Genomic DNA, 26,062 nt, shown 5'->3' with positions numbered 1-26,062 from the left:
CGTGCAACGTTCATTACACGCCGCTGCCGGATTGTTGAATAAAAACAACATTTTTGTCCGAAATTATTTTGCTTAACATAGGACTTCCGCCTCTAGTGGACAGTCGCGTCATCGCATCATCTCCGTTCACTACAATGATCAACCGGAGCTGACGCGACTGTCCACTAGAGGCGGAAGTCCTATGTTAAGCAAAATAATTTCAGACAAAAATGCTTTTTATTCAACAATCCGGCAGCGGCGTGTAATGAACGTTGCACGGCGTCAAATCGTTATCAAAGTTGGCTTGGGTAAGCACTTTATTTTTGAAATCTGACGTTCCTAGCGCAAACCGTTGTTGAGGGCTCGATTCCCGACTGGTCCTCATGTTAAGGGCACAGCATGACTCTCATATCAGAGTGTATATAAGAGAGTTACGTCACGCTTTGAACTCGCCGCAGACCGGAAGTGGCGTCGCATGGAGCCTGTTCTCATTCTTATCGAGGCTCTGCTGCTCTCCTGCCCGTCCGCCCCCACTATAGCCGAGGTATTTTCAATCACTGGTAAGTAGACGAAATCACGTCTTTTTCACCCTTTTAACGCATTCACGGGCCTCTCGTGAATGTGTGAATGCGTGAATGCGTTAAAAGGGTGAAAAAGACGTGATTTCGTCTACTTACCAGTGATTGAAAATACCTCGGCTATAGTGGGGGCGGACGGGCTGAAGAGCAGCAGAGGCTAGCTAGGAATGAGAACAGGCTCCATGCGTGCGCAAGTGCGCATGCGTAAGCTTCCCACCATAGAGTAAATAGGCTTTCCACGCTTACTATGGGAGTCGACGTAAGTGACGTAACTCTCTTATATACACTCTGTCTCATATGAGAGTCATGTATTCAGGGCTAGGTTAACATGTGACGCAGTAACATTCTCAACACAAATGCTGTAGTGAATTGTACCTGATAAACTTCAACAAGGAACGAGGTCACTTCAAGTCTCCAGGTTTTAATGAGTTCTTTACCAAAACAAATTAACTTTTGCAGTCGTCCTGAAGCAGGAAGTGTGTGTGTAACCTCTAACTGTGTCCTCTGGACAACAACACTCAAAAAGGAGTTCCGGGCAGAAACATGAATACACTTCCTACAAGTTACAGTTCCCACAGTCCACAGATTACGCACACACCCAAAGTGATTTTGAAAACATGACCAACGCCAACGGCAAAAAAAAAACTTCCATACCTACTGGGAGAAATACAACAATGTGCGAATACAGCAGCAAAAGGCTATTTGTGAACTGTTGTGTGATAAAAGAAGGCTAGAGAACCAACCACATAAAGGACTACAAACTGACATCTAGACCTACTGCACATAATAAATAGAGCAGAGCTGATACCTTAATCTGGGTCTCTTTTTTTTTTTCTTTTTTTCCCTCTCTCTTCTTTATAGGCTATTTGTATACTAGGGCTACTTAAAATCGTTTTGAGGAAATTGCTGCTTTTTGTCCCAAATAGGGTGACCAGACGTCCCGGTTTACCCGGGACAGTCCCGTTTTCAAGCTGCGTGTCCCGGTGTCCTGACAAATATCTCTAAAACACTAATATGTCCCGGTTTTCAACATTCACTGCAAAATTGTCCCAGTTTTCGCCAGAATAAAAATAATAGTAGCTGTTTTCAGTGGTTGCATAGACATTTATCATGTTCTTTTCATGAAAACATGCTCACCTAACCAATCAGAAAACATGAACAAATTCATTGCGTGTCTGAATTCAACACTGAGCCTGTTTGTCAATCACTCACTGCCTGTTTGCAACCCTGCGGTGCGTGTGTGCACGTGGACGAACGTTAGAGAATGGGCACGCGCGTGCGCGGTACGTGCGCATTGCTTTTAGGGTCCCGGTTTTAGGCGACAGTGTTTCGCGTCCCGGTTTGAGTGGCTGAAAATATGGTCATTTGCAGTCCCAAAGCGACTGCAAATGATTGCTGCTATTTGTTCCAATAGCTTTATACTCTGTTCTACGACACAATGTGACATATGGCATGCCAATATTTGTGCGGTTCCCTAGCATCCTTTAAAATCACCCTGAAAAACCACTTACAGGCAGCATCCATTGGCAACTGGCAATAACAAACTAGCCCAGTTACCCTCCCCTGACCCTTCTTTGTATTTACCTAGGCCTACTGTATATGTTTTTGCACTGTTTTTTTTTTTTTTTTTTTTTTTTTTTAGTCTCTGTTTATTTATTTTTTATTTTCTCCTAACTATATCTACTGCATAGTAGGCTAGCTGTGTTCTAACTTCTATCTGTTTGTCATTCAAAGTTAAATGAGATACTTCAATGGTTTCCTTTGTAAATACGGTAAGCCAAGTGCTTTCCTAGGATGTCCTTTTAGTTGACCTTGTGCCAGTGAACTGTACCGTCATGAAACTGTACTTGTTTTCTATGCAAACTTCTAATAAAGTCTTCAATCAATCAATCAATCAATGTGCGTGCCAATAAAGCTCATTTGAATTGAAATTGGTGGTCACACAAAACAACACAAATGTCCGATAAATAAACCACATGAACAATAAGTGAAATGAAACATAACATAATGACATAATAATTAAGACAAGCCTCTTTTTTTTTTTTTTTTTTTTTTACAGCCAAGGTAAAGTCGTTTGACAGTTCTGTCTGTGTTAAAGGTATGATCCCATTCGTCTGGCAAAAATGTAGTTCAAATAATTTCTATGGATATTAAAAGTATTTTTGTCACCAAGGAAAGGTTTCACTTCACTGCAGGCAATAATACGTCACATCAAGAAAGATGAGATGAGATACGATAATTTAAATGGTGATATGTTGGGCCCTATTATGATCCAGGTCTTATGTATGCCTTAACTTCTTTACCTTTTTTTCACTATTTTGAAAAAAAAAATTAAATACTCCAAATGCTGATCTACATCTGCACGTTGTGACCTTGCAGATCAGCTATTTGAACAAAATAGTAAAAAAAGGCAAAGAAGTTAAGGCATAAGGCATAAGACCTGGATCATAATAGGGCCCTTGGTGATTGATCAGTTCGGCCACTAGAGGGCGACGTAAACCTATTATTGTTCTTATCCAGGCAGCAGTGAGAATGTGACACACACACGCACGCGCACATCTATTTATCTAAGACTGACTGGGTCTGGACTGGACACTAGATTAGATCAATCAAATTGTTGTAATTTGGATCTCAATGTGAGACAACATAAAACTTTAAACCAGTGGTTCCCAAAAGGTAGATTGCTATCTACTGTAGGCCTACCAGTAGGTCAAAGTTTTATTGCGACCACAGGTCGCATATTAGTATGTGTGTTTTGACCATTTTTTGAGGGCACAAAGGCCAAATGCCAGGGCAGGAAGGCCATCAACTAAAGCAAGATTTCAGTCCATTGAAAGAAATTGTTGAATTTAAGGTTATAGGGATGATAGACTAATCTGCAGTGAAATAGATAAACTATTTTACAATCTGATCCATGCTCAGCCCTGCACCAATCAAAGTCACTGGATTGGTTTAAAGATGGGGACTCGGGACGGGGAGTTAAGACTTCAGAATCTCAACAAAAGACACTGGTGTCAACATGACAAGAAAGACACTGGTGTCTACTCTCTTCATATTGACAAGAAAGAGACAGAGGAGAAAGTGGTACAGTTAGCTGGGGCATTAAGACCACTGTGGCCTCAGGACATGCCATTGGTTTGAGGGGCACAAGGCCAAACTGAGGGGCAACGGCGGCCATGGCCTTCATAGTCTCCATGAAATTCCTGCCATGGTTCTATGGGTTTGTCTGTGGTTCTATTGGTTTGTCGCTCTGACATCACACTCTGGCATATATGGAGTTCCCTGATGTCATCAATATTGAGCCCATATCTAACAGGACTTCATGCCCATATGTAGGCCACATCGGCCACATACATCATTCATATATGGCCAAGACAGATGGCCAAGACAGCCCATATATGTGTGGCTGGTTCTCCAGACAGGGATCTCCATGTATGGGCATAAAAAGGGTATGATGCCTTTCACATAACAAATTTACCTGAGTAAGCATGTTTGGGCTCTCACAGCATATCTCCATATACAGTACATGGATATGGGTACCAGGGGTCTCCATATAGGTAACTGGTCCGATATACATCACTGGCCAGATGGCCAAGAATTGGCACGTAAAGGGCGAGGTCGCATGTCGCCCTGAGGTGTCTTACTATAGGCCTAGTAGTTTTTAATTTGGGAAGCAGTGCTAGAGTGTAAGTGGTTTAAACTGAAGTGATATTGCTATTGTAACGTTTAGCAGACTGAGTGAGGCAGTTCGCTCCAACCGGGACGCGAACCCCAGCCCCCCACTCAGCAGACGAGGAAGCAACCCGCAACCCCAAGAAGGCTATAGCCCGCTTGGCGGAGCGAGTTACGGCCTGATCTCTTGCAGGGTCGTCACACTACCCCCTCCTCACAGAAGCGCGCCCCCGCGCTTCACTGCCCACGGCCGGTCCCTCACGTCCCTCACGTGAGGGCACGCTCCACGGGTTCGCCCGTCTGACACCAATGTAACGTTTAGCAGACTGAGTGAGGCAGTTCGCTCCAACCGGGACGCGAACCCCAGCCCCCCACTCAGCAGACGAGGAAGCAACCCGCAACCCCAAGAAGGCTAGCCCACTTGGCGGAGCGAGTTACGGCCTGATCTCTTGCAGGGTCGTTACACTATATTCCAAATGTGATCGTCATGGCACCCTAAGGTGCCACAGCACAGCACCCACTTAGAGAAACCCTGGACTCCATGGTGGTGAACAGGTGCTTTATCCCTGCACCACCCTGAGTGTCCTCATAAATAAATATAGTTCATACATTTTATACCAAGAGCAACTTTGTTCAAGTTGAATAATTAAATGAAGTATTGTGGAGAGTTGGTTCATGTATGAATGAGTCACTTATGTCCAGCAGATGGCACTAGTGCACTATGCTGAGGACAAGGAGTGAAATATCTACACACATTCATTAATTCTCTCTCTCTCTCTCTCTCTCTCTCTCTCTCTCTCTCTCTCTCTCTCTCTCTCTCTCTCTCTCTCTCTCTCTCTCTCCCTCTCTCTCTCCCCCTTTGTGTCTACTTCTCGGTATTGTCTCTGCCTCTCTCTAGCCTGTCTTTATTTCAAAGCATGCGATTCTTTTTTTCCTTCTTTTTCATTGACTTTCTCCTAGAACACTTTCAATGTTTCTTTCTCCCTTTTTCTTTTCTGCCTCCACACTGGTGATGTATCTCTCTGTCTTTTTGTCTCTCTATGGGGGTGGGAGGGAGGGGGAGTTGTCAATGCTGGCCAGCCATTGATCGGCCAATTGATCCTGTTCCAATCGTTGACAAATTCCTCCTCTATGAATGTGTGCAAGTGTCTCTGCACTGGCCCTTATTGGAGTGAGTGAGCGCATGCATTTACACGCATCTTTATTGTGTGCAACGGGCGTGTGTGTGCGCTTGCGTGTGTGTGCGTGCATGCGTGTGTGCGTGTGTGCGTGCGTGTGTGTGTGTGTGTGTGTGTGTGTGTGTGTGTATTATGCACAAAGCCATGCACGTGGGCCACATCTTTCACTGTTCTACTGCTATGCATTATGCTCTGCACCTTTCTGCTATTTCTAACTAACCTTAATGATGCATCACTTATGAGTTTATTTGTAATTTTGTTTGTATTATTCTTGCTAAGTATTGTCTTTCTCTACTTGTTTCTACTGTTTTCCTTGCCATTTCCTCCATCTCGATGCTTCCTCACTTTTCGGAATACTTCAAAATGACTTCAATAGACATAAAATTACTTCAATAGAGCCTATATGAACATACACAATATGACTATTCCATGAGGGGAAACTGGGTCATTAATTAAAACAGCATGAAATTGGACAGATCATGGGTTCTCAAAGTGGGGTCCGGGGACCCAACAGGTGTCCTTGAGTGGGTTCCAGGGGGTCCCTGGGGTCACCTTCATCAATTTGGCATAATTGTGAATCTTCTTTTAAGAGGGTCCCTGGCACAAACGCGTGTCAAATTGGGGTCTGCGGGCAAATGTGAGTCAATATGGGGGTCCCTGACGTGACAATGTCTGAGAACCACTGTAGAGGGGTGACTGATTGATTGATTGATTGATTGATTGATTGATTGATTGATTGATTGATTAGTTGGTTAGTTGGTTAGTTGGTTGGTTGGTTGGTTGGTCATTGACAGAAATGTAAGCAGCATGTGGTACAGTCAGAGATTGAGGCTAAAATGATAACTAAAAGTTATTTTTCAGTCGTTTCCATTGTGGTCCTATGAATTCAATTAATCAACAGTTAAGCAAATATATGTACAATCATCATCATCATCATCATCATCTGTTTAAATTCCGCTTTGCAGGCACCAGTGGGTTGGACTGGATTCTTGCTATATGGCTTTCTTCCACTGGGAACGGTCCATGGCGGTGTCCCCCAAGGATCTGTACTCGGCCCCACACTGTTCACCCTCTATATGCTCCCCCTCGGTCACGTCATCAGCAAACATGGTATCTCCTTCCACTGCTATGCTGATGACACTCAACTATATCTAAAAATAAACCCACCCCCCCGCAAACCAGCCACCACCATCTCACTCACCACCCCCGCAGAACAGCCAGCCTTCTGAACAGCCAGCCCATCTTCCTCGCTGACCACCTGCCTGGAGGAGATCAAGGCGTGGATGAATCTCAACTTTCTTCAGTTAAACAGCTCAAAAACAGAAGCCATGCTAATTGGCACCCCCCACCAGATCCAATCATGCACCATCACCAGCATCTCATTCTCCGGTCAAAATCTCCCCCGCTCATCCTCAGTCACCAACCTGGGGGTGAAAATGGACCCACAACTCAATCTTGAGACACACATTAAACACATCTGTAAGACCTCATTTTTCCACCTCAGAAACATCTCCAAACTCCGCTCCACACTTACTCAACCAGGTGCTGAGAAACTCATCCACGCCTTCTTCTCCTCCAGGCTGGACTACTGCAATGCCCTACTCATAGGGATCCCCACCAAGAGCCTCCAACGGCTACAATATATACAAAACAGTGCTGCCAGAATTCTGATGCGAGTACGAAAATTTGACCATATTACACCCATCCTCCGTTCCCTTCACTGGCTCCCCATTGCTTTCAGGACACAATATAAGATTTCCCTCCTCACCCACCAGTGCATCTACGGAAATGCACCCCCCTACCTTAAAGAACTTCTCCAGCCAAAACCGATCACTCGAAGCCTCCGCTCCTCCAATACCAACCTTCTTCTCATCCCAGACACCAACCTCCGCACCATGGGTGACCGGGCCTTCTGCTTTACGGCCCCAACTCTGTGGAACTCCCTCCCCGACCACTTGAGAGCACCACAGTCCACTGACGTTTTTAAAAAGGGACTAAAAACCTACCTTTTTAACAAAGCGTTTTCTTAATTTTACTGGGACTTGCCTTTTTATTGTCTTATTTCTATTATTTTATTGTTCTTGCCCTGTGTTGCTTAGTTTAAATTTTTGACCTTGAAACTTGTTTTAGTAGCCTATAACGAACTGAATGTCTGCCTTGCTATTTTATGCCCTGCTTTTAAACTTGTAGCACTTTGAGATTCTTTGAATGTAAAGTGCGTTATAAATAAAATGCATTAGTTATTATTATTATTATTATGGCCACCTCATGGTCGATGCCGAGTGCTTTCATTACTTTATTCACCCAATCATTATCTTCCTTCCTCAACACGTGTCGGTACCATCGCAGTCTGCCCCTCCTCATCACCTCCACTATGGCCTCCACTCCCATCTTCTGCCTCAGCTCTGCACCGGTCTTTCTGTCCCTCAGTGACACGCCACACATCCATCTGATCATCCTCATGCAAAAAAATCACACCCAGTGTGAAGTGAGCGGTGCTATTTTATGAGTTCACTAAACGTCCTGCGAAGCTTGGCCAATATGACCCTGCCCAGCAAACATGGTCAGGACCTGGACCAATCAGTGACGTCTTGGTCAGGACCTGGACCAATCAGTGACGTCTTGGTCAGGACCTGGACCAATCAGTGACGTCTCGATTGGGGCCAGATCACAGCCCATATGGGGATGATCTTGACGTCATTACCAGGACGTCATATGGACTTTTTAGTTTGACAGGATTTAAAATTGGAATCAGGTGATATTCTATAGGCCAGATAAATGTCATAACTAATTTGATATGTCACAGACTATGTCACAAACCTTATATGCTCATATTTCAACTAACATCACAAACAATAACAATAATCTAATATGAAAACAAGCTAAAAGCACTTGTCTGCATCCTTAACAAGATGCAGTGGAGAGTTGGGGGAAAATGAAATAAAACAATCTAATTAAATCAATCTTTCAAACGGCAGAAGAATTGAATTCCACATAATTTAGCCTACAGTGGAAATCTTGTTTTATTCATTTTCCTAGTTGAGCACATATAGCTTTTTCTCCTCTGAAGTTGTTTCTAAAACAAAAGAGCTCTCTCTCTCTGTTAACTTATTTTATGTAATTAAGCTGTCAAAGCCGGAACGTTTAATTGCCGGCTGGCGGGTTCCGAGCACATGCCTCCTTCCACTCCCTCCGCATACAGAACAGACGCTGCTACCTTGAGACGTGAGCTCAGCAAAGTCACTCTGTGAGAACACACGCTCCCCGCGTTTCAAAGTTTTCATTTTGAAATGGCGTTTTGAGACGCATGTCTTTTGTAGTCTTTACTGGTTGTCCTTAAAGTGGGGGTCTTCGGTCTTGGGACCCCCAGGGGTCCAGGGGGCAGCAAAATTTGGTAGCATCACAATCGGTTTAACCAATTGAACCCTATTTTAAAGAAAGAAAGAAAGAAAGAAAGAAAGAAAGAAAGAAAGAAAGAATAATTGTGTCATTTTCTTTTTACACACACACACACACACACACACACACACACACACACACACACACACACACACACACACACACACACACACACACACACACACACACACACACACACACACACACACACACACACACTCTCTCTCTCTCTCTCTCTCTCTCTCTCTGAACAATACACACTCTAAACAACACACACATTCCACACACACTTTCACATGAACACGTTGAAATGACATTTTGAGAAGTACAGTATCTCTGCTGTAGTTTACACTGCTGTCCACAGGCAGAGAAGTGTGAGTTATTTTATTCTGGCAGGTCCCATTTCTTTACACACACACACACACACACACACACACACACACACACACACACACACACACACACACACACACACACACACACACACACACACACACACACACACACACACACACACTCCTGCATCCTCCAAAGTGGCACATGGTGGTGCTTTGTGTTTTTTGGCAGTTCCCAAACTTTTCCATGCCATGGACCCCCGAATACCCTCAGCCTCCGGTAGCATCCAGCTCAGTGCATGGCCTTGTGGTTGGAGGGTCCGCCCTGAGATTGGAAGGTCAGAGGTTCGATCCCCGGGCGGGTCATTTCGAAGACTATAAAAATGGGACCCAGAGCCTCCCTGCTTGGCACTCAGCATCAATGGTTGGATTGGGGGTATAAGCCCCTGTGACATACTACACATACATCATGTCCAGGGGGTGACAGTGAGTTTGATTGGGCCTCGGTTTCTATATGACGGAGATACGGCGTCTTAGGCGACCTTGATCCACATGAGACACCGCCGCCGAGCGAGCGAGTCGCCGTGTCGAGCGGTGCGAAGGTCGCACGAGCCGACTCAGCGCCGTTAGAAGTTGTAAACCAGGGGGCCAGAATAGTATTAGTAACTATTGTTGTGGGCACTGCTTCTGCGACCGACTGCCACTCAAAGGGACTAGCTGCACTAGAAAACGAGCGCTCCTAGTCTCAATCTCACTGGGTCTCAAAAAACATGCACTGTAACATATACACCTATATAACTGTCCTGCGCTATGCAGAAAACAACAACAACACCTGGATACAGTGTTCTCACAAACTAAAAATTGCACCTGTGGTGGTATCAAACACGACACATGTGCATATCTCCTTGTATGGGCCGTTCTGTCCTTGACGTTAGTTATTTCCATACACTGAGCTCTGTGCTCATACGGACCCTCATACGCAGTGGTGTCGAGTAACTAAGTACATTTATGTAAGTACTGAACTAAGTACTTAATTATGAGGTAGTACAATAACTACAATAAATGTCATTAGAGGTCAGAGTCCAAGCTACTGTATGACAGTTAGGGAAATCCCGCTCTTTCGAACGACCGCCAGTTCGACAAAGGAGCGTCGGGGGGGTTAGCGACCCCACCCCACGGAGGTTAGGTTTAGGGTAAGGGTTAGAGTCGGGTGTCGAACAGACGACATGTAGTAACAGCGAAGCTATCCCCTGACAGTTGACCTAGAGAGAGACCAACGTGCAAAATGATAAATACATAGATCAATAGACAGACAGACGCACACAAACACACACACAGACATGCACAGTCGCACACACACACACACACACACGCACAGTCGCACGCACATGCACGCGCACACACACGCATGTCTCGCGAGGCCCCTGGTCCCAAGCCACCAACCCCCTCCTCCAGGCTTAATCTCTGGTAAGTCTGTGCATTAAAGGATGAAAGGTTTATAATTGGACACGGTCCCCATGGGGGCCAAGATTGGCATAAAATGCATCAGCAGCAATGTGCCTGAAATACATAAACAATACTAAATGAGATTCATATTAGTGGAGAGATAAAGACAAAGTCAAAGTCATTATTGCAGTCACTGCATGGCCACTTTAAACTTGAAAGCCCTTCCAATCTGAAGAGTAACTACAAAAACAAACATTACCTGCTGTTTTTTTCTTATGTTGCATATTTATAATACTTTAGCTATTGATGGTTAAGTCACAGAGAGGTGTAGATAAAATGAGAGGGGCAGGGGCTGAAATGTCCAAAACGGCATTCAAGTTCAGGAGAGTATAAGGAAAAGGCAATTCTTTTGAATGCTGCTGTCATGGAAAAAGAGGGCATTTGCATATCTTTCACCATAAGTAAAAGCTGCATTTGTGGTCTGGAGAGAGAGGTGAATTCTTGCAGACGGATTTTGATGTGGACACAACTGGTAAGTTACTATACGTATACAGCTTGTGAATGAAATGACAACATGGCATTATACAGGCCGAGTTCTCAAACCTCAATCGAGCACATGCTGTAGAGCAGCCACAGAAGTTGCATTGTGAAATCTGCACCTACGACAATAACACTCAGTTTACAGTTTACAGTTTAGGCATTTAGCAGACACTTTTAATCCAAAGCGATTTACAATAAGCAGCACTATAATAAACAAGATAACATGTCAGAACATCATCAACAATATAGCAATTGCATATGAATATCAAAAAACTATATAACCAGTAAAGAAAAGGATTCTAAAAAACCTCGTAGTTAGAATGTGTGTGTGTGGTGTGGTTGTTGTTAGATGTCATGTTACAGAACAAACAACACTCTTTGGTACCACTGGTACCATTGTCTTCCGCACAATGACTACTTTTACTTTTGAAATGATATAATACTTTTGCATTACTCAAGCAACATTTTAATTACATACAGCCCTTTTACTTGTAACAGAGTACAAGTAAACATTATAGTGCTATTGCTACTTTTACAAGTAAAACGAAAAGGAGTCCTTCCTTCAACGCTGATACCTGAATATGTTTCCAATGATCCAGGATGAGAAAGAAGCTGCTTTGAATCAGACTCCAACCTCCATAACACTGATCATAATATTAGTAGCCTGAGGCTCTGTTGAATGCCTGTAGAACCTGGCAAAACAATATAACCAGCATCTCACTATGCAGATTCATATATAAATATAACCAAGCATCTCACTATCCAGATTCCAGCTCCTCCACATATTATTATAAACCTCTGAGACATTATGAAATAAGCCTACAGCGTGCCGCGAGACAGAAGGATCCTCTGTTATTCGGGAAGTTGCACTCAAATGAGCAGCCAATGCAGCTCACAAAAATAGGACGATGCCAGATTGATGCGTTTGTTAGTACTACAATAAAAGGAAATCAGAAAGATACATTTCCAGTAGAAACCCGGAAACCTCTCGACAGGGTATTGGGAATGACCAGGGGCCCAATCAGCAGTATCCTCTCAAATATCCAAGGACAACACACACACCATGTGGTTCCGGGTGTGGGACTCAGGTGCAGAACAAACAAGGAACAGGCAAGGTAGCGAAGATGCAAGGATATTTATTTAACAATCAAGGCAAACAGGGAAAACCTATCCTGGAAAAGCTATTGGAAAAAAACACGAGGCAAAAAATACTCTAATACGTTCTATATCTGGCATACACAAAGACAAAGTAACCACAAACTTACGAAGACGAACCGACAAGGAACTGAAGGGGAGCATAAATACACAGGACTAACAAGACACAGGTGAACTCAAACATAAAATCAACACTGGGATAGCCTGGGGCACAACAGGACACAGGAGAACATAACTACAGATCCTTCTCGAAAAAAGTTAATATAGTGTAAAAGTAAAATTTCTTGAAACTTTCATACATTTCTTGAAACCTTCATAATATTCTAGATACATTGGATATTCAGTGAATTATTCCAAACCTTTTTTTGTTCAAATTTTGAATTGTTATGGCATACAGCTCATGAATATCAAAAGTCCATATTTCAAAATATTACAATATTACACGAGACCACTCAAAACAAGGATTTATAATAGAGAAATGTCAACCTTCTGAAGTCAGAGTTGCTTGAAGTCCAGTGGGAAGTTTCCGAAGTCGGTTATGATTTGGATGCTAGGGCATCTGCAATGCTTTTTTACACAATGTTACAATTTTTCGAGAAGGATCTGTAATCAAAAGGAGGTGAGACAAGGCAGGAAAACAACAGTGTAACAAAACACAAAACCAAAAACAGAACATACAAAAGGCAACAAGGCCAAAACTAAACAAAGTCGCGAGGAGCGAACTGTGACACCCTGCAACCCATTACAGACTAATGCTCTGTAATGGGTTTTGACTTTTGACATTGCATGACATCACAGGTTCAACCCTATTCCTTGAGCCTTTGGGCCTGTGGGGTCCCTGACCACAGTGCACAGCTTCAGCACCATCTGCACTGTGGACAGCAAAGGATGGTGAGAGTAATTTCAGGACCATGGACAGCGAAGGAGGGAGAGAGAAGAGGGAGAATATGAGCGAAACACAGCAAAAGGCCACGTATAATTATTCAATCAAGTCGACCTACTAGCTGTTTTTCATCTTCTTTTTGTATTTTTTAATTTACTTTTCTTTATTATAAATACAACAGCGGTTGCATAAGGACGTGTGAATGTCAACCCCCCTGCTACACCCTCCCTTTGCTTTACATCCTCATGATAAAAATGTCAGCGTGCTCTTTACATCGAGTAGCACACACACACACGCGCACGTACGCACGTACGCCACGCACACACACACACACACACACACACACACACACACACACACACACACACACACACACACACACACACACACACACACACACACACACACACACACACACACGTTGTCCTCTGATATGTAAAGAGCAGACAATGGATGAATATGATCAAATGGGAGATGGTGTTAAAGAGAAAAAAGGAAATAAAGCACTCACCAAGTGACCTTTTCTGTGAGCACAGGAGACCAAGGAGACAGGAGACCACCAAGGACACAGGGGACAAGGAGACAGGGAAACCACCAAGGACACAGGAGACCAAGGACAATCAGGACATGAATCCCCAGTGGCCTACAGTATAGGTATACTACCAGTGTTTATTTTGACAGCAAAGTTTGATTGAGCTTTTGTCAATAGTCTTCTTTTGTGTGTCTTTAAAGGGCACTTTCAAAAAAAACCTTTGGTCATGTTATCATCTAATCAGGCTTTTATGAAAACCCTAGACAGTTTTTAATTTGCTTGATTCAATATTTTGATATTTGATGTAAATTTTACCAGGCCCTCCTCCTCCAGGGCTTCTCCCCATACACACCCATTGTAACTTCAAACTCCATTTTAACCATGATAGATTCATTTAAAACACCCATTATTTTTTTCTGGTGACTCATTTTTCGCTAACTTTTTTCATTTATTTTGAATAATTTCTCATTGTATTATATTTTTTCCATTTTCCCAAAGAAAGAGATTATTACAAATAAATGAAAAAGGTATGGCCTGCTCACGTATTAGGAGGGTAGTATATATGAGTCACCAGAAAATTTTATGGGTGTTTTTAATGAATCTATCATGGTTAAAATGGAGTTTGAGGTTACAATGGGTATGTATGGGGAGAGGCCCTGGGCCTGGGGGGCCTGATAACATTTACATCAAATATCTAAATAATATTGAATGAAGTAAATTAAAATCTGCCCAAGGTGTACATAAAAGCCATATTAGACGATAAAATGTTTTGAAAGTGATATATCCCTTTAATGCCTTCATTGACAGGACAGCAGGCTGAGAGGAGATGGGGAGAGAGATGGGTAGTGACGCGCAGCAAAGGCCGTCGGGAATGGGATTCAAACCCGCAACGCGCTGTCAGGCATCAGAGCCTATATGGTATGCGCCTGGACCGCTAGGCCCTAGTCAATAGCCTTTTGAATAAAATTCCATTCACTTCTAGTCATATTTTATTCATTTGAAATGTTTAACTTCTAGTCTAGTGTTTGTTGACTAACAAAAAGTTGAATACTATAGGATTTTAGTTGACTAAATATACAGTTTATTTAGTCAACAAAATATTTGGCAAGCCCTGATGGCGCCGTAACATACTGATATTTACGGTACTTATAGCTGTGTCCTGACCTGAAGATGATGTTCAGTTTACAAATGTTATCATTGCAGTAGAGTCTACTACTGCATAATACAGTACTAACGATTAATACTATAACTATCATTAGAGCAATTTAACACCTATTTTAATGACATGGCCAAAACAGGGACAGCATTCCTTCTGCATGTTGGTTAGGTCTGTGGGGTGGAAACCTTGTGTGTTTAAAACTGTTACTTTTCAGGATCAAGTAAGGTGTTAATTTACGGGAAATAAAATTGCACAAAAAGTTAAAACGTGGAGATAAGAGGTTTCTGCCCGACAGCAACGTTATGTCTCTGTTATAAAGTCATACTTCATGTCCTCTTTTATCTCATATGGCCCAGATTCTGTCCCATTCCTTGACATTTACCTTTTTTACAACATATTCTTTCTTCACTCATTTTATTAACGTTAAATATCACTTGCTTCCCCCCCATCTCTCTCTCCCACCCACCCACATGCAAACCACAAAGATGCAATCCTTGCATCTTTGCAGAGATGTAAAGTGGAGAATGTTTTCCAGCAGAGATAAAATAGTGCTTCTGCTATTTGAACATGAGATGTAAAAAGTATAAATAAAAACATGTCACGCATATTAACCATTTACCAAAGCCCTGACATGCTGGCAAGGCCTTACATTTGATACCAAGGCATATAAGTAGCAGATCTACGAGCTCAAAACACTTTGCGGCAAGACACATCGTGTGCTTGCAAAGCTGCCATTTTCAGTGCATGCGTGACATGAGGCACGTGACATGAGTCAGGCTTCTCAACATGTGACAAACCAGGACGTATCGTAGTTATGAAATATTTATTAGTTTTAGTTTTTATTTATTCGTTCGTTTTTTCGTTTTTCCCCCTCCAGTTTGATGTTTGATTTCAGCTTGGTTTTAGTTCCTTTAATGAGTGCATAAAGTACAAATATGGACTAGTTTTACAGGTATGAGAAAAGCAATGATTTATAGGAGTTGGACAATTTAGGATGAAAGAAATGCATGACATCATGTATCATTTACGTAACGTGTTGGCCTATATCAAAATTGCCTAGAGGGTGGTTGGGCCGACTGTGGACCGGAGACTGCGGGCGTCACAAAGCTAACATCCGGACTAGCGAGTCTCCCCGTTGCTGCATTCTGCGCCGGTCTGGGCACAAACACTGTTCGGGGGACTGCAATGAGAACAGTCACACCTGGGGCTGTTAGGCAATTTAATTCAAAGCTGCTTCATTGGCATGAGAAAACATACGTTTACATTGCCAAAGTAAGTGTCAAAATATAATACAAACCGTTGAAAATGGGGCACATCCAGTATATACAGTTGGAGGGAGAACAGCATTGTGTAAACAGAGCTACACTGTTTTCACACTGTGTCATTGTGTTGTGTGTGTGTATATATATATATATATATATATATATATATATATATATATATATATATATATACCGGTATATATATACACCAGTAGGGTATAAAGCTTTTTTTAAACAAATAGCAGCAAACCTTTGCAGTCACTTTGGGACAAATAGCAGCATGTGTTTCTCAGAACTATTTGTATACTATCTATCTATATACCGGTAGATAGTGTACAAAGACAAGCCTCAGACAGAGCTGCTACCTTTAAACACATTTGAAATATTATTTCAAATGTGTTTAAAGGTAGCAGCTCTGTTTGTATGTGCAGTAGGTGGAGGATTGATTTAGTTTTTTTGCAGGATTAGAGCGAGCGCAGGAGAAGCTGGTGTGATAGGGCATTAGTGACACAGAAGACAAGGACAGTGCAGAGCAGGAAACAGATCTACAAGCCCAGCCATGTGGAGGATTCTCAGCGAGATCCCTAATCTACCCTGCCGAACCCCCGGTGAGCCTGGATGACGAAACATCCTCCTACTTCCCAACTACACCAACACCCAATTCCCCTGAGACCACCAGTTGTAGGAGAATCTAACAGTGAGGAAAATAACATCATGAACTAACAAGAGAGGTATAGAGTCGTGACTCGTGAGATGCACATACAGTACAGGGGTTACTAAGGTTCAGAGGGGAATAGGAGAGGAGAACAGTAAAAACGAAATATAAGATGCATAATGTTATATGCTTTTGTTTGATTCATTGTTTGTTATTTTCCACATACAATACATGTAATTTCTAATTAGTATGTAGTGTGTATATCTAACAAGTAACTCATAATATAGTTAAAGTGTCTGACCTCAAACTGACCTCAAAAGAAAATCAGTGTAGTAGAAGAGTGGTTGCAAAAGGACAGTGAGAGCAAATAAAAAAGGAACTAACCGTGTGAGAAAAAACTAAAAACAACTTAAAAGAGGAACTAGTTGAGAATAACAGGAAACCACGGGCAGGGTGGATGACACATGAAGTTCAAGTTCATGCAACACATTACTAATGTTCAAGTTCATGCAAGAGTTCAAGTTCATGCAAGGCAACTGAAGTTGACACTAAAAAAAACTAGAAGCAGTGCTCTTCCGAGCACAGGTCTCCACCAGGTCATGTAGGTTATTGTGGCCTCCTGGTGGCGCTATAATAGGCCAATGTGAAAAGGGTGCAATGTCATCTGCGGCCTGCCATGATTTTGCCAAAATTGCAAAACACATGTGGCACATATAACCCATGCAAATTGGGGGCAGAGGTTCTGCTCTGGCACCCAGAGTGTGTGCGCACAGTTTCGCTGCCAACGTGCCAACAATGCCGGAGATTAGCTGTCCACAAACAGACGGAAGGACACGCGGATACACACAGGGCGGACGGACAGGGGCGAAAACATAGTCTCGGCCATGCCTTTCGGACTGGACAAGACAATGAGTAACAATTTATAATGACAAAACTAAAATTGGATGAATGTGATAAGCAGGGGTGTCGCACCAAATTCTGTAGCCTGGCGGGGCCCGACGTTATCTGTGTTCATTCCTTCCACAGTATAACGTCTGGCCTTTGGCCTATTGGCAGCTTGAAAAGTGGGCGGGAGTACTTGCCTTGACAGACAGACTCCTCTAACCAATCACCATCTCTCAGCCAGTCGGAAGAACACGTCTTTTCGGCCGATAAACTCCACTAGCGCATCCTCCGTGTTGCTTTTTAATTGTTGTAATTGATTCCAACTCTGAAATAACTGCACTTATTGGTTGTTTTATGGTTAGAGCGTTAACTGTTACACTTTTTGCATCGCGAGGGCAGCCATTGTTGTTTTGAAAATGCTGCAGCCTGCAGCATGCATCTACGTCACCGTCTACACATGGACCAATCAGGGAAATCTTTTCACTTGTTGTCAGGAAGACTACGTTTGTTGTGCGGAAGCATAGTGCGGAAGCAGTCACTGATTGGCCCCGATCAGAGAATAATCGGTATACTCGCTGCCAATCAACGGAAGTCCAGACGTTATACTGTGGAAGGAATGAGTGAGTGAACGCAGATGACGTCGGGCCCCGCCAGGCTACAAATTCTGGGCCCTGGGTACAACTAGGATTCACTGCGGGCCCCACATGAATGTTCTTCATAGGGGCAGGGGGTTTAACCCATTTAGACTGCGAACGCATTATTTTGTGCTTTAACTATTGAAAAATAGCAGATACACAAGCTCACACTTTGAAAAATCGTGAAAGTCTTTCAATATTTTTGACCCGATTCTATACAGTATATGTATTCTAAAAAGATTTTTTGAAAAATCTTTGTTTCTATGTCAGTGGTGATCAAACATTTTCAGGTGAAGGACCCCCAAAATGATATGTATTTGGCCACAGACCCCCCATCTCAATATATTTAGTTCCAGGGACCCCCCAAATTTGAGTTACAAAAAAATACATGAATTATATTCAAAGATTTGCACACATTTTCACGACTTAAAACAAGAAAAATAGCAGATTTACAAGCTTGCAGCGCGGCACTCAGTGTCTCAGTCCCTCTTATCCCCCCTTGTAACGGGAGCGTTTCGCTGTTTCTATGTGTCATCTTTTCGACACCCAAACCTAACCCTAACCTCCGTGGGATGAGTCGCTAACCCTCCCAACGCTCCGTTGTCGAAATGATGGGATGTATGAATAGTGAGATTTCCCGCCTTGTGACGCCCCTGGTGATAAGAAACATAATGATGTGTGAAAAGCAACAGTATGAATATGAAGCGTTGTTATGCTAATGGTCAGGCTTAAAGGGGCACTCCACCACTTTTCAACCTATGTTCATATAATTGGTCCTCACTCAAAAATAGCTTTTTTTCTTTCTTTTTTCTCAGAGGAGGGCTGTGGGCAGGTCAGAAACCCATCGTCTTGTGACATCATCGATTGCCAATCCAGCTCATAGAAACTGCAGGCTTTCTATTCCTGAAAAGTTGCAATTTTAAAGTGGAACCCATTGTTCTCGCGATAATAAAAATCTAAATATTTTTTTCAAAAATATTGATTACATTTCTTTTTTTTGGAAAATGATGATGTCACAAGAAAATGGATTCTGAACTTCCCACAGCTCTCCTAGGAGACTTGGACTGAGTAGAACAAATTTGTGATATTTTATCATGAACATTAGTGAGGACCTATTATATGAAGACGGGTTGAAAAGTGGTGAACTACTCCTTTAAGTATTGATAAATAATGTAATACTCTGAGAAGTGTTATGGAAAGTTAAGAAGGGGACATGAAGAATTAGAGGTATGGTGTGTATTAGGAAGTAAGGAGGCCGCGGGCCTACTGAAAGGTCATTTATATTTGGTTGACTGAAACCAGGTTAAAGGAAGGAAAACAAATACACATAGGCCTACACATAGCGAATTAGCTGATCATAGTTTCATCTAGACCAGGGGTCAGCAACCTTTTTGAAATGAAGTGCCATATTATGCATGTTTTTATTTACTAGACACGCCATCAAAAAATTCAGACTCAGACTCAATAAGAGCAATAACCCACCTATCTCCCCGACTCCCTCCCCAGTCAGAGTTCAGAGTTTTAATGGAGGTAGAATTATGTGCAGGATTTAATTTGCTGTAAATTAGGGGACTTCATTTAAATGTTTAAAAAAGAAATGGTCTCTCTCACACTTCTGCCAGTGTGCCATTGATCACCCTCCCCTGTGCCAATGTTGGCACCCGTGCCTAAGGTTGCCTACACCTGACGTGTAATAAAAATGAGCCAAGGAGCACACTTAAAGTAATCACAACGAGTGAATGATGTGAAAGCTGTTATAATTGCTCAAGGACGGCACAAAGCAGGTTTCACCAACAGGCTGATGGACACATGTTGAAAGGTTTTCGTAATGTGTATCAATACATTACGAAAACCATTTGACGTGATGTGTCCATCAGCCTGCGATATGTGCACATCATTGTTGCAAGTGGTTTTGGGTGGAGATATAGAAATACTGTACATTCCCAGTAAACAACATTCCTATATAAGCATTGCCTTTGTGCAGTTTGTTGCAGACCTTCTCTTCTCCCCATGATGCTGATTGTGACTCTGGTCGCTGCTGCTGTGGCCCTGCTGGGAGCAGCAGGTAAGGGAGAGAGCGCGTGTGTTCATGTCAAAACGCGCATGCGTGTGTGTACTTACAATTACAGTTTACAATTTAGGCACTCAGCAAGCAAGGACAACACAAGGTGTCTACTTGGCGTCTTGCGGATACCCAAGCTTGTACAAGTTCCTGTCCCCGCCGAGCCCCCTGTGATTGGCTGAACCGGAGGTAGGGAGCGCTCCATTGTAGTCACTTGGACCGCGCAGAGGAGGTGAATAGAATGCGTTTATCGTGGGCTTGTTTATCGATTGCATTCACCACGGCTTCTTCGCGGGCACTCGCGCCTGCGGCGCTCGGGCGCGAAGAGCAGGACCAAGGTCCGCTGGCCTTCGCGCCGCTTGCAATGTCGTGGACAATAACTGAATGTCGTGGACAATAACTGTGACATCTAACCATAAAACAAGCGCTCCCTTCCTAAACACGTTTGGTAATCTGCTAGACGCGTCTACTTGTATTACTTGTGATATACTGTATACTTGTGACTAAAAGGTGCGCGTTTAAAGGACAACTTTGTTTCTTTACAACATGGGTTCATGTTTTAGATTAGCAATTTAGAGAAAATAAAAGATGGGTGTTAAAATGTTTTAATTGACTGTTTCTATCCTTTTAGCGATTTTAACGATGTTGATTTCAGTGGTTGGGGACATGCGTACAAGTGGCTAAATATGTACGTTTTTACACACAATAAGACCATTCCCAAGATGCACCACAATCTTGGGCAGATGTGACTTATGGGGGCTCGTAGTGTTACTGTAAATAGTATTAAAGAAATTGGCGGCTTATTGTGTCTAAAAAGACATATTTAGCCAAAATCGATAGAATCGTAAAAATGATGAAAGCAAATGATGAAAACATGAATGAAAACATTTTAACGCTCATTTTCTTCTTTTCTTTAATTACAATCTAAAATATGAACCCTTGTTGTGTGTGTGTGTGTGTGTGTGTGTGTGTGTGTGTGTGTGTGTGTGTGTGTGTGTGTACTTTCAGATTGCCATGTCATGCCACCACCACTGGAGACCAGTGAGATGCTGTTGCCTCCTCTAGTGGGTGAGTGGACACATTTATTAGCGTGGTTGCAATATAGGCAACACACTATTGTTCTCGGTCAGATAATTATTTTGCCAGCAAAGTGAACCTGCTTTTTGTAAAATGAATGCGTAAAAGTGCAAGCTTTCGGTCATGCTTGACACACTGTTGTCACTGTTGTCATGCTTCACATGACATCACAACATATAATATAAATGGTAAGACCAGTGAATCCCTCGCGACTTGCGTCAGTGCAACCAGTGGAAATTGGAACCACACCTTTCTAGTTATATTATATGACTATGTTGTAGGGGTGTAACGATATAGTAACTGTATCGAAATATCGTTTTTAACTTAAAAAATCTAAGTATATCGAAATGAAAACAGCTAAAAACGAATAGTATCGTTTTATTTTGTATCGTATCGAATCGGCAGTGCAAAGAATCGATTGTATCGATACTACCTACTTGTCCATTGTATTTAGCATTTTTAAGGAAAAAAAGTAAAGGGAGGGGTTTATAATTACTTTTCCTTTCCATATAGCTACACTGGTCTATCGATAAATGTGTGTAATCTCTGTGTTCATGTCAAGGTTTGGGTTTGTCAATATACAATGTCCATGTATTTGGCAGATAATCACTGTGTTTACTTATTTATATCCATAATAATACATGTTTCCCTTAAAAACCTGCACTATCCACACTTTTCACACAGATTTAATTTCTTTGCTAAATAGTTACTATATCGATTTTAAATCATTGAATCGAATCGTATCGTATCGCCATGAATGAACCAATATCGTCCATGTACCGTATCGTCAACCATGTATCATGATATGTATCGAATCGCTATTAAAATGTATCGTTACACCCCTACTATGTTGTATTACAACAAATGGTGAAGATAGCCTAGATCTACATGCTCACAAAGTTTATACATATAACATATAACAATTTATACATGTTGTGAGCTAGATCAAGGTTATTTTCACGTATTTAACATTTTAGCAAAAAAACCTGCAGGTGAATGACGGTGTTATATGTGAAGTTCTTACTCCTACATTATAGACTACATGCTGATGCTGTAAAGTGATCTGTGCCCTTGCCTACGGAACTCGCCTTCGTCTCGTTCCTGCAGCAATGCAGGCGTGCCGATAGCCATCATAACACACACCCTCTTGTTTAATATTGCTTCATTAACAATAACATCAAAAAACGTCTGGTCTTTTTCTTATGTTCCACAGAGAAGGCGGGCAGAGAAGAAGAAATGGCGGTCGTGGGAGGGATGGAGGATGATGGACGGATGGAGAGAGAGATGGAGGCTGTCTGGGCAGACATGGTGGAGGGAGGAGAAGTGGTCGACGGAGGGAGAGAGTTGGTGGAGGAGGAGAATGAAATGGCGAGCTGTCCGGGTGGTTGGAGTCTCTTCGGACAACGTTGCTTTAGAGTCGAGTCAACGCGAAGGACCTGGGCTGAGTCTGAGGTGAGTCTGAACTGGAGGGGGGAAGTCACACCCATTCAATAAAATGTACAGTACTTGAAAATAGGAAAACTAATGTCAGTGCCACACTTTCTGAATTTAGGAGCAATTAAACTACACATAGATAGATTTGACTAGATCTTTACAGATACACCTTCATTATCATTACCTCTTGAACATTAAATTTGTTTGTCAGTTTAGGAGTGATTTCCCATCATAACTTATGACAAGTCTTCCTCTTTGTCAACTACTACACCCATAAGCTCACCGATTTATATTTGTATTTGTTATTTTTGTTATGTTGTTTTACTGTAGAAGTACTGACATTAACTTTGACATAATGACACATTCACGTCATGTTAATATGCATGGGGTTATGCCTGTGATCCCTGCTCTGCCCTATGTTCGCTTATTTAATCATTTAATTTGGGATTAGGGGTTACGGCCTTACGGGTAGAGTTAGTTTTGAGGAAACATAGGGCTTAAAACAAGGGTTGATATTTTAGATTGTAATTAGTGAAAAGAACATATTAGTCTTTAATTTACTGCTTTCTATTGTTTTTTAGTGATTTTAGTATGTATTTTAGACACAATAAGCCAGCAATTTCTTTGTTACTATTTACACCAGTCCCCATAAGTCACATCTGCCCATGAAAGATTGCGGTGCATCTTGGGAAGGGGCTTATTGTGTAAAAAAAAAAAAAAAAATACATATTTAGCCATGTGCATGCATGCCTCCAACCTTGGGGCATGCATGCATCTCTAATGAAAAAAAGTTGTCCTTTAACATAGGTACAATAACACTGTGTCTCCATAGAAAACACTCTGATGTACTGTAACTTTTAAAAACTGTGCATTGCATCTCTCTGTCTCCACGCAGAGGTAACATAGGTACAACAACATTGTGTCTTCATAGGGCTTAACATAGGTACAATAACAGTGTGTCTCCATGCAGAGGTAACATAGGTACAATAACAGTGTGTCTTCATAGGGCTTAACATAGGTACAACAACATTGTGTCTTCATAGGGCTTAACATAGGTACAATAACAGTGTGTCTCCATGCAGAGGTAACATAGGTACAATAACAGTGTGTCTTCATAGGGCTTAACATAGGTACAATAACACTGTGTCTTCATAGGGCTTAACATAGGTACAATAACACTGTGTCTTCATAGGGCTTAACATAGATACAATAACACTGTGTCTCCACGCAGAGGCAGTGTTTGATCCATGGAGCCAACCTGGCCTCGGTCCACAGCGTTGAGGAATATCACTTCATCCAGAGGATGACCACAAGTGTCTCCTGGATAGGAGGCTATGACGCAACACAGGTGAACAGTCAATGACCAAACGCCATGGCTATTTTATGCAGGATTACATTTACCGAAATATAACTTGTGAGTGTGTTTAATCCAAGACCTGAAAAATACCTAAAAATGTCTTCTAAATCCTAAGGCCTCACTCACACTGTTAAAGCATGAGCTTGTATATCTGCTATTTTAATGGTTAAAGTGGTTATGTGACACAGATAATGTTCCCGGTCTTAATGGATTGATATATCTTTTCAGGAGCATTTGTGGTTCTGGAGTGACGGGTCGAGGTTGGTTTATCAGAACTGGGCCCCGGGAGAACCAGACAACGACAACGGACAGAACTGTTTGGCCATGAATTGGGGAGGTAAATTAACACAATGTGGTGTGTGTGTTAGTGGGAGAAATATGTAACAAAAATAGGCTAATGCCTCATTCACACTACAGATATATAGTTGAACGTTTTGCTTGGTAATTCAATGTAATCTCAATGGAAACCAGCTTTAAAGGCTGGATTCCAAGGACAGCCGACACGCCCAGCCTTTAAAGCTGGTTTCCATTGAGATTACATTGAATTACCAAGCAAAACGTTCAACTATATATCTGTAGTGTGAATGAGGCATAATGTGTTCACTTCCGGCAGAAAGCGTGAACATTTGCACCTAGGGGTATTTTTGTGCGCCGAATAAAAAAATTGACGGTCCCAAGCACTTTTCCCATGGGATCTGGTGGCTTTAATTCACTTACCATACTAGGGAAAAAAGACCGCCCAAAAAATCTTCTTTAAATAGCATGTGAGGGGTCTGGGGGTTTTCATGATTCTGAATCCATTGCAAGCATTTGTTTTGCACGAAAAACATTCCTTGGGCTAAAAATGTACCCTACACAACTGTGAAAAGTGATGACTCATCACTAAACCATAGTTTTGTGGGGTCCATTTCTTGCCCAAGGAATGTTTTTTGTGCAAAACAAATGCTTGGAATGGATTCAGAATCATGAAAACCCCCTAGATAGACCCCTCACATGCTACTTAAAGAAGATTTTTGGGGGGTCTTTTTTCCCTGTATGGTAAGTGAATTAGAGAAAAGTGTATTTGAGAAAAGTGCTTGGGACCGTCAATTTTTAAATTCAGCGCACAAAAATACCCCTAGGTGCAGATTTTCACGCTTTCTGCCAGAAGTGACTGAACACCTTTTTCACATATTTCTCCCACTATGTGTGTGTATGTGTCCTGTATAACAGAATACAAAATACTGATGCTGGCCTTCAAAGCAATCAAAGGTACGGCTCCTCCATACCTCCAAAACCTGATCAACCCCTTACAACCCCACCCGTTCACTCAGATCAGCTGACACAGGGATGCTGACAGAACCCTCGCTTAAAAACCCCAGGACAACAATCCACTCGTCCTAGACGCTTTGCCCTCCTGGCCCCCAAACTGTGGAATAAACTTAGAACGGCAGACTCACTCCCCTAGCTTCCACCGTGGTCTGAAGACTCACCTCTTCAGGTTCCACCTCACCATTTGATGTTGATATATTGATGTATTTGTAAGTCACTCTGGATTGCAGCCGAAATTGTAAATTGTAACCCGACCCACCATCCGCATCTGTCTCTGTGTTCCACAGGGGGACTGCAATGGGACGATAATTGGTGCACCAGGTCACGCTTACCCTCCATCTGCGCCAAGAGGGCCTGAGCCCCCCATGTGACATCACAGTCACAGCCTGTGACATAAAACCAATGACATCATCAGTGGTGATGATGCCGTTGGTTGCCTGGAGACTGTAGAGCATACCCCATCATACCCCACCTTCACTTAAAGGGATATTCCACTAAATGTTGGTCAATATTTTATCACCTAATCAG

The 26,062-nt window shown here is 42.4% G+C and overlaps 1 protein-coding gene across 1 annotated transcript in view; it reads left to right on the top strand.

The window, feature by feature from the left end:
* The first annotated feature begins 20,315 nt into the window (after window positions 1–20,315).
* Window positions 20,316–26,062, top strand: part of LOC308282290 (ladderlectin-like) — a 6,499-nt gene continuing 752 nt past the window's right edge. The window contains exons 1-6 of the mRNA XM_080722637.1: window positions 20,316–20,358; window positions 21,364–21,423; window positions 22,646–22,884; window positions 24,098–24,214; window positions 24,452–24,560; window positions 25,822–26,062. The exon at window positions 25,822–26,062 is cut by the window's right edge and continues 752 nt beyond it. Of these exons, the coding sequence (XP_080578763.1) occupies window positions 21,375–21,423; window positions 22,646–22,884; window positions 24,098–24,214; window positions 24,452–24,560; window positions 25,822–25,892 (585 nt within the window). The 5' untranslated portion in view covers window positions 20,316–20,358; window positions 21,364–21,374 and the 3' untranslated portion in view covers window positions 25,893–26,062. The remainder of the gene's footprint in view (window positions 20,359–21,363; window positions 21,424–22,645; window positions 22,885–24,097; window positions 24,215–24,451; window positions 24,561–25,821) is intronic.

The sequence above is a fragment of the Nannobrachium achirus genome, assembly GCF_963921795.1.
Source record: "Nannobrachium achirus genome assembly, chromosome: 1".
NCBI lineage: Eukaryota > Metazoa > Chordata > Actinopteri > Myctophiformes > Myctophidae > Nannobrachium > Nannobrachium achirus.
This window is presented reverse-complemented; position numbering and strand designations above follow the sequence as displayed.